Raw genomic sequence first — 9,644 nt, 5'->3', positions numbered from 1 at the left:
AGTTCTGATGACCCAGGCCCTTCCCCAAAGACCAGCCTCTGGTCACTGGCCCTCTGGGGACCATGCCTTCTACATACAAGCATTTAGGAGCCCCCACATCCAAACCACAACCCTGAGGGAGACACAGTCCCGTCGACCTCCTTTGGCCCTGCCCTTGTGTTCACAGAAAGGCCCTGATTCCTTCCACCAAAGACTCTAGCATTTGTCTCTCCACTGACTTACTGATTTAGTGGAAGATCAAAATAAGACGTGGAAATCTGTAAGCTGGGACACCACTGTTTCTCTTGATACTCTTGATTATATGTCAATGGCAAATTGCGAATTACTATTTATTGTTCAATTCCTCATGCAGCTCCAGGGTCCCTCCAGATGAGACGTGGGCCCCAGGACAAAGCTGGACTGTTAACTCTGTGTAGGTGTTTATCACCAGAAGCGTCTTTAGGGCGCCCCAAGGAAGAAGGTCCTGGACAGGGCAGGTGGGGAGGAGCAAGGTGGGGCTCTACCATCCCTCCTCACCCTGAGCAGTGATGGTGGAGGAGCTGGGTAACTTGATCTAGAGACCAGAAGGTCACGGCTGGATGGACCCTCAGGGCTACTTGCGGCCCAGGGCAGAGACCATGTCTCCTCGAGTCCCCAGAAGTGGCAGCCCCAGAATCCACTCTTAGAACCTTGTGGAAATCAAAACTATCAGAGCACGGTAGGAAAGCATGCAGGCTCGGTGCAGTCTTATGTCTTCTAGTGTGGGAGTTTGGCCGCTTGGTTTCAAATCTGAGTTCTGCCATGGCGAGAGCAAGAAGCCTAACTTCCCAGGGCCTCTTTTTAAATATGGGAGTGATGACAAAGCTGCCCTAAGGGCCACAAAGTGAGGGGTCATGTGCACAGACAGTGTGACAGCTTGCGCGGAGCTGCGAGGGTTTGGAAAAGGCAGCCCTTCCTGGCTGAGAGGTCAGAGAATGGTTTTCCCTTCCTCCAGGTGGGTGCGGCCTTAGGCCAGGATTGAGTGGGCAGCCTTAAGACTGGGCTTGGTTCTCTTTCCTTGGTTTGGAGCTCTTCTGCAGTGCACGCCCTGCGCAGCAGTACCTGGCAGCCCTACCCGTCCAGCACTGAGTACAAATTCCGTATCAGGTAGCAGCGGTCACTGCCGTCGTGCGTCGTCAACCATGAGGATCTTTAGCATTAGGCAAACCTAGGTTCAAATCCCGTGTCTACCATGTTATGGGGTAGACTTAGAGTGTCCCCCCGATGCCTGGTGCATTTATGAAATGATTGTACCACAGGCCCTGTAATCATCGGCAAATTAATCCCCTGACGGGTCCACAGGAGGTGGGCCCTGGCCCCAGGTTTCACTCTGGCCGGGAAGGGGTGTCTCTCCCTCCCTGGCTCCTCCACTCATTGTCGAGTGACTAAAACATACGCTGTTCCGGCCGTGGGTCCTGGAAGCAGTCGCTTACCCAGCCAGTCTGCTGCCTCCTTGTCACCTGGGAAGTAACAGTTCTCACCTAGCGACGAGGTTTGGTTTTACAAGACAAGTCCCACTCCACCGTGGGCCACACTTGCTATGCACAGGTTGCTCAGAAGGTATCAGCTCCCACCAATGCTTTTCCCTTTTCCTACCCACACCCTGCAACCACGTTAGGGAAAGGAAGAATCACCTATCAAATCACCCAGGTACGGCCTGTTTGAAACCCAAAACATCAAGTGTGGAATCCGGAGGCAGGGGCCTGGGTCCTCCTCACTTCCCAGCTCACCTTGGACCTGGATGAGTCACAGACCCTGACACGTAGAGGAAATGAGGATTATTGCACTTGAAAACAAAAACAAAAACAGCACTGATTCCTTTTATTTTCCCCTCACAAACTCACCAACATAGATGGAAAAATCATTTGATTCCTTTGCCAGAAAGGCAAAAGTACTGGTTAGGTCTGAAAACTAAACGCTACTCCATGATACACATGATTGAAGCTCCCTGAAAAAGAAGCAGCCTTTTTGCTCAGAGGTCGGTGAGAGATAGGGCACAATTTTGTGTAGCACTGGGGCCCTCGATTCCAAGCAAGCTTATGCACAACTACAGTGCACAGAGCAAATACAACCAGAGAGGCTCCAACGGAGCGAGACCGAGGGCCGGGCCACCGGTCCCTCTCCTTCTCACCCCACGGCAGGCCCTGCTGCCACTCTGAGGAACCGCAGGGGTCCAGGACGCAGTGTCACAGCCATTGAACTCCAATCCTTTGCTGCTTAAATATTCCAAGACTCTGTTCTTTACACGCACAGTCGTGCCACTCGATTTATCCTGACCACTGTGTGTGTGTGTGTGTGTGTGTGTGAGCGCGTGTGTGCGCACATTCCACAAACAAATCCTCAGAAAGGAAGCAAAGAGGAAGTTCCACCAGCCATTAAGGGGAAATTACAAATGCATTTTTATTTGCCTCCGGCACATTAATAAAAGAGATTACAAAACGGGAAATGAGTGTAAGGAGCTGGGCAGGATCACAACAATCGGAGGGGGCGGGCCGTTTCCTGTACAGTCATCTGATTTCATGCCATCCCCATGCTGAGAGAATCTGTCTACCGCGGCTGCTGGGAAGATGCGGAGCTCATGCATTAAACATCAGGGGACCCTCGTGACATGCACCACGGTCTGGGAGGAGGCTGGGAGGAGGAAGTCCTGATCGGCGGGAAAGTCCTGATCGGCGGGGCTGGCGGGGGGGCCTGTGACATGCCCCGGCCTGGCCATTCTTGTGAAATGGGAGCTAAAGGGCATTTAATGAGGGCCTGGGAACATGACCACAGGTGGCAGGGCTGGTGATAAAAGGGTGTGTACAATGCACAAAATGCAAAGATTCCTGGAGTTTTGAGCACAGGAGCCTCACCTGGGGGTGGGGGATCACAGGGAAGGGTTTCTGAATACCAGGGGCTTTCTTGTCTGGATTCTGGAATGAGCACCAGTGTGGACCTAGTTCTCCTTCCAGCTCTTCACCCAAGTCTCGGCCATGGGACCTGGCTGTCTCTCCTCCAGGGAAGATCCTGTGCTTTGACTGGGTTTGACTAGGTGCCAGATTTGGCCATGGACCTTAAGAAACCTTGTGCATTTCTAGTTTTTCTCACGCACCTCTGCCCCAGCCATGGGAAGATGTCCCAGCTGGCCTGCTTGTCTGCAGAGGCCGACAGAGGTGCACCGCTGAGCCAGATACACCCGCAGTTCACCGTCGCAGTGAATTTGCAGAATAAATTTAGATGGAAAACACACGCTGGTCATTGACACAACTGAGATTTAGTGGCTGTTTGTTATGCTGCAGCAGCTGACTGATACAGTTATATATGAAGTCATTCATTTTGTTCAAGTATTTGTTCATTCAGCAAATATTTCCTGAGCACTTCCATGCCAGACATTTTGATAAGCAGCGGGGATATATTGGTTAATGAGAAATCTGTGAAAATGAGCACAGAGTTTGGATTTATTAATTCAAGGACCGAAGATCTACTACTACCAGGCATGGTAATAAGTACAGCGGTTACAGCAGAAAACAAATTACATAAGGACCCTGCACTCACATGGCTCATAGACAGCAGATCAAGCAAATAATGGAACAGAACATTTCCAAAGAGCCTAATGAATGAGGTGTCTCTTCTTTCCCCCTATTCATGACCAGGGGGAAAGGCAGGAAAGTGGATTGTTACAATACAACCCGGCAGACCCTCTAATCAGATAGCCACAGACAAGCTTACAGGAAGAATCTCATCTGGCTGGAGTCGTAGGAAGAGAGAGAGGAGGCCTTCAGGACACGCAGTGTCTGGCTGAGCACTAAAGTTCAAAGATTTATAGAGAAAAGGAGGAGGGGCCAGTGTGGAGAAACAGGCAAGTAGAGAGCCTGAAATAATAGGACACCTGGGGCCCAGTGTTCTTCCTTATATTATTGGAAAACAGAGTGGAAGATGGAAAGGAAGGAGATGGAGGACTTAGAGGAGCCAGAACCTAGAGGAGTTTGGATGCCTATCTAAGATGTTTGGACCTGATCTACAGCAGGGGAAAGGGGAGCCATGGAAGGTTTGAGCAGGAGAGGTCAGAATGAGGTTGCCATTTGGGAACTTTTAAAGATGGATCGGTGGAGGTGAGGTCAAAGGCAAGGAGGCTAAGAGGAGCCCAAGAGAGGTGGGGTGCACCACACTGAGACAGGTGGAGATGGGACACGGCCCCATGTGGAACTGTGAAGTCTGCACAGCTGGAAGAGTTCTGGAGCTCTTGCATTCCACCCACTCCTTTCTGCAATACCTGGGTGTTGGAGAGGGTGAGTGACATTGTGCCCAGATCTCACACAAGTGAGCATGGAGCTCAGGACTAGGACTGGGACCACTGGTATTCCCGAATTTAAGCTGAAGCTCACCGTACAACTCTTTCCGAAGTTCCACGGTTGCGTACACACTAATCACAATGATAATCTCCCTGCTGTCTAATGCCTGTGCTTGTGCTCAGTGTAAATCCTCCCGAGTCCTCCCAGCATCCTCAAGGCCCAGGTCTCCCCATTCTGCAGATGAGAATCCTGAGGCTCAGGTGGTCTTGTAACTTGAAGCTGAGCCTAGGATGTTCCCTGGGGACAGCAGTGGCCGTTCCTGCAAGGAACCACAGTGAGGGCTGAAGGAGGTATTCATCTGCATACCTGTGGCCAGCAACATCAGCCACCCAGGGGGGCCCCATCACAAAAGCACACTGGCTCTCTCTGGGGCTCCCCAGGACAGGGACTGAGCAGTCTGTGCTCAGCGAGCCTCTCTGGTAAGCCCAAAGTGCATTCATGTTTTGAGAGCCTGTGGTCTACATGGATAATTCCGTCATCTTTAGAACAGCGTGGAGATTACAGCTGTAGAGCTTGCCTTGGAGAGGACTCCGGAGTACGTAGTTCTGTCCATGCCCATCCGGGTCCCCCACTCGAGGGCCCGCAGATCCCGGTGTGAAGGCAAAGCCCTCTGCCCGCTGTGTGAATTTCCCCTGCTAACCAGAGCCGTATGCTCCCCTGCCGGCCTCCGTCTCTCCCTCCTTCTCACCCTCCGTTCCTGTTTACATGCTATCCGTAAAGTATGGATTTGTTGTGGCTTCATGGAAACCTGATCTATTTCTTCTTTCCCTCGTTCTTTTTTTTTAAAGCAGGTTTGAGCCTGTAATTCAGTTAATTATTTCCCAGTGCACTGGCTTGGTGGCTACAGCACGGCACGAAGCCGGGGAACGGAGACGGGTCCTCGGAAGCCTCTTTCCAGAAAATCTAATTTCATCATTGAGAAATCTTCTGTCTTAAACAGCCTCTGCCGCCTCCATAAATTTACATATTCTATACGCCTCTGGAACGGAGTGGGCTCCATTTGCATAATGCTGCTGGAGGGGCTTGCTCTCCTCTTGAACCCGAATGCGGCAGGAGCGGGGAAGCAATTATTAAGCTGTAGACGTTGGCAGGGAGCGAGGCCTCAGATGGATTTTAACTCCAAACCTCATCCACCACCCTGGGTGCTCATTACCCAAGGCCTGGATCCCAATGCTGCAGCGAATCCGAGGGCCGGGAATCAGAGTTCCAGGTCACCTCTGTAGCCAGGCCCCGGCTGTATGGCAGCGAGCCGCTGGGGTTTCCCAGTGTCACTGGTCGGAGGAATCCTCTCCCTTCTTTTGTCTCATGGCCTTTCCCACACATCCCTGCCTCTTTCCCCTTCTCCTCCACCGCCCTTGGTGCCAGCACAGCAAGGGCCAGCCCATCCCCTTGCCCACAGCCTACCGCAAGTTTCCACAGAGCGCTTCATCAACAAGAAGGGGTGTTTAACAGAGCCCCAGTTGGACAGCGCACGTGGGAAAAGGAGTTCTCTCATGCCCGTGCGGTCCTCATTAAACTCTCCCCTTCTCCACCCCTACCCACGTGGGCTGAGAAGATGAGGTCTCTCCTGCTGGGACGGTCACATCTGCTTCATCTTGCAGTCTTGACAGGGGGTTGTTTGGAGTTCTGGGGCCCGCAGGTCACTCTCTGCAATTTCTGGGTCTCCCAGATCTATGGGTCTGGCTTCCACGTAGCTCCACAGCCTCCCAATCCCAGCCGCAGTCACCCACAGGCATAAATGGCTGCTTCTGGCCCTGCAGGATGCCATCTTTTGGTTTTGCTCCAGTGTTGACTTCGTAGCCTCCTGAGAGCTTCAGGATGCACAGGGGAACTGACGGTCTTCTAGAGACACTCGGAACCCAGATCACCTTTCAAACCAGGCGGATTCAGGACCCACCCAGCCAGAAGCTCCCCGTCCACTCAGGAAAAGACCACGGGCACCTTGCTAAGTGACACAGCAAACGTGCTAAGCACACTCAACGTTTACTGACAGAATAAAAACATCATCATGCCGGCCACAGACAGCCACTGGAGCAGTGCCAGTGCTTTATCTCTTATATTCAACAACAAATTGTGCAACTTTAATTTTTTTTCCCCAACAAACGTCTTTCAATTCTGAGAAAGTGAAAATGCATCGAAAAACACCAGTTTCACTTCTGACAATTTTGATACTCAAAATCGGTGGAGTTCATCGGCCCAGAGATGACCTGTGGTGCTCAGAACTCACTTCATGCCAACATTTGAACAATGAACCACTTATTAGAAATTTGAAACAGGAAGGCCTTTGCTAAGGAAAAAAACCAAAAAAACGTATCATCTGCCTACTTCTAAAGGAGAGGGCCTCTCTTCAAAAGACCTCAATGTTTCGTCCTCAGCACCATCTGTAACTGGCAGTCTCTTTACAAGGATATGGAGGAAAGTCACTTTTTCCATAAGACTGCTCCAGCATTGAGTTACATCTCCAAGAAAAGGCAATTTGTGCTGACTGGCCAACCTCAGGGCGCTGAAAGCACAAAATTCCACAGGAATTCCTTTTCCTGGAAAACTAGAACCAGTGGTTCCTAGCAACGGGTGGTCAGTGTCAGCTGCCAGAGTCTAGAGGGAGATGTCCCCCACCCATGTCCCCCACCCGCCCACCCAGCCAGGCCTGATTTCTCCGAGCCTCCGATTCCCGATCTGCAGTGTGAGGGTGATAGCAGGGCCTGCTTCCCTGCTACCATTGGGGGAATTCAAAGAGGTGATGCATAGCAGTTGAATAAGCAACCTGCCCAAGGTCACACGAAGGAAACGATTCAGGCAGGATTTGAACTCAGTATGTGTTTGTTCAGACATCGGATCATGTGTTACCAGCCACCACGACACAGGAGAACTCATCACTGATGCTGTCAGACATCCAGGGTCTACCAGTTGGCTCACAGGGCTGAGCTACTCAGAGGGGCTGGGATGGGAGAGCTTCTGGGAGAGGTGCTTGCCAGGCCTGGTGTCACACAGTGATAATTCGGCCCTGGCAGGTGGAGGCTGGTGGATCATGAGTTCAAGCTCAGCTGACCACGTAGTGACTTAGCAACAGCTTGTCTCAAAAATCAAAATAAAATACTAAAATTAAAAAGGACTGGCATTGTAGCTCAATATGATGGCTCTAGTCTCAATCCCCAATACTGCAATACATCAGCGATAGATATGTCAATAAATGAAAACATAGAAATACTCAAAGAAACTTGGGGTTCACTAAACTGAGCACTTGTCCAGAAACACAGGTCAGTGGCTCTCACAAAGAGCCGTGTTTTCTTCCGTTTATAAAGAGGGCTCCTCTGGCTCCCCAGGCAGGTGGGCTTTGCTAAAGCCGATTGCAGGTGAAACAACAGCAGCTCAAGGAGGCGAGTGCAGCGTTTAGCTCCCAAAGCCGCTGGCCAAAGTGGAGGCCTTCAAGCCCACTCACCATGCTGCTGCCCCAGATTGGTGCTGCTGAGCGGGTCTGTACATGGCTGTCCTCCCCGCGGGACCTGGTGACCTCTCAAGGGTGACCAGGCAAGGCCCTGGCCCAAGGAAAGTAAAGAAACGGGACTGGGAGGTGGCTCGGTCACAGAGTGCTGGCCAGCATGCACAGCCCTGGGCCCCATCTCCAGCGCCGTGAGAGATCACAGGGGCACCTAGGTGCTGTCAGTACTACCGCTGCTTGTTTGGCTCCTAACCCTGCAGACCCTAAGGTCTCCACCCAGGGAGGCCATACACCCAACACACAGGACAGCTTGCGTCCCAAAGAGCACACACGGGATGCACCGGGTATGTAGCTCAGTGCTTCCGCTCCCTGCTTCACAAGCACAGGGACCTGAGTTCCATCCCCAGTACCAAAAAACTAAATAAATAAAATAAAATAAAAGAGCGCGCACAGGAGTATCCATGACAGTGCTTCAATGGGTAAAGGTCGCCATAGCCCCAGAAATGCACGATATCGAAGAGTTAGAAATTCCAGCCTGCGGCCAAGTCCAACTACTTCCGCTTTGTAAATAAAGTTTTGTTGGAACACAGCCGAGTCCCTTCATTCACCTGGCCCCTGAGGCCCAATCTGCGCCACCACAGCAGAGTCGGGGAGAACCAACAGGGACAGAGAAACCCATAGATGATTGCAGCAGCATAATTCGCAATAGCCAAGTCCCGGAAGCCACCTGTATACCTATCCACGGACAAGCGGATAAAGAAAATGTGGTGCGTGCACACAATGAAATACTACTCGGCTCTGAGGGAGGACAAGTTCATTTGAGACATTTGTCAGAAAATGGGTGGACCTAGAAAACATGACGTTGAGTGAAATAAATCAGACACACAAGCTAAGACTCTGCAGAGTATCTCTCATTGGAGCAAAGCAAAGTATGAAGAAAGAGCGGAATCAAGATGGGTAGGAGAGGGTAAGAGGACAGAGCTCTAGCACATAGCAAAGTCCAGGAGACCGAGGGCAAGAGGAGGTGGGAGAGGGGAGTGAGTCGAACCAGGACACACGGTGTACAGGAGCCAAATAAGCTCAGCAAGTGTAGGCATCATGTCATGAGCATGAGCTAAGACGAATGATCCACAGCAAGAATGGAAAAAGGAGACGGAGTTAGAGGAAGAGGAGGCACGGGTGGGACAGGGATTGAAAAACCTAAAGTGTTGTGTGCTTGCACCTACTCCCGGAAGGGAACGCAAACTGCATTCAGGTGAAAAAGCTACCACTGCAGGTGCTAATTAAAAAGTTAAAAATTAAATTAAAGAAAAAACCCAGAGCCCTAAGTATTTACTCTCTGGCCTTTCCCAGAATTAATTTGCCTACTTCTGCTATACAACAATGAAAACAAACGGCACGCAGCCACCCTTTGAACTGCATGTGATTCTCACAAACCCAATATGGGGTAGAAGAAGACAACACCGGAAACTGAGTCTGTGAAGCGCTCAGCGAGGGGTGCAGGCCGGCGCCCTGGGGACACAGAGCCGGGGTCCCCTGGAGCCCGCGGTGGATGGGACAGAGGGGCTCACGGGCACCACCAGCCGCTCTGCTTCTCCACAGGGGCCCCCGGGGCGTGCAGACTCCTCCACGCGCGTGTGACGATGTGCTCACTTCTCCACGTGCGTGTTGCTCATCAATAAAAGTTTAAAAGTAAATAAAAAAGGAAAGAGCGGTGTATGCGGTGAAGCCAAGGGTCTCGACGTGCTTCCTGGACAGAAAGCCCAAAGAGCAGATTGTCGAGTGGGAAAACAGATAACTTTAACTTTTACACATTTATCCATTCATTCTACAAATGTTTATTGATCACTCACCAG

At 51.3% G+C, this 9,644-nt stretch overlaps 1 protein-coding gene across 1 annotated transcript; it reads left to right on the top strand.

Moving 5' to 3' along the window:
- The first annotated feature begins 5,356 nt into the window (after positions 1-5,356).
- LOC109117400 lies at positions 5,357-5,572 on the top strand. Its single transcript, XM_019204447.1, has one exon. The coding sequence runs from the start codon at positions 5,357-5,359 to the stop codon at positions 5,570-5,572; it is 216 nt and encodes a 71-aa protein (XP_019059992.1).
- Positions 5,573-9,644: the final 4,072 nt, after the last annotated feature.

The sequence above is a fragment of the Fukomys damarensis genome, unplaced genomic scaffold (assembly GCF_012274545.1).
Source record: "Fukomys damarensis isolate Sample0158 unplaced genomic scaffold, DMR_v1.0_HiC HiC_scaffold_12, whole genome shotgun sequence".
Lineage (NCBI taxonomy): Eukaryota > Metazoa > Chordata > Mammalia > Rodentia > Bathyergidae > Fukomys > Fukomys damarensis.
This window is presented reverse-complemented; position numbering and strand designations above follow the sequence as displayed.

Coding starts and splice junctions, on each gene's coding strand:
- LOC109117400 (XM_019204447.1), top strand. CDS start 5,357: ATGCTGCTGGAGGGGCTTGCTCTCCTCTTGAACCCGAATGCGGCAGGA.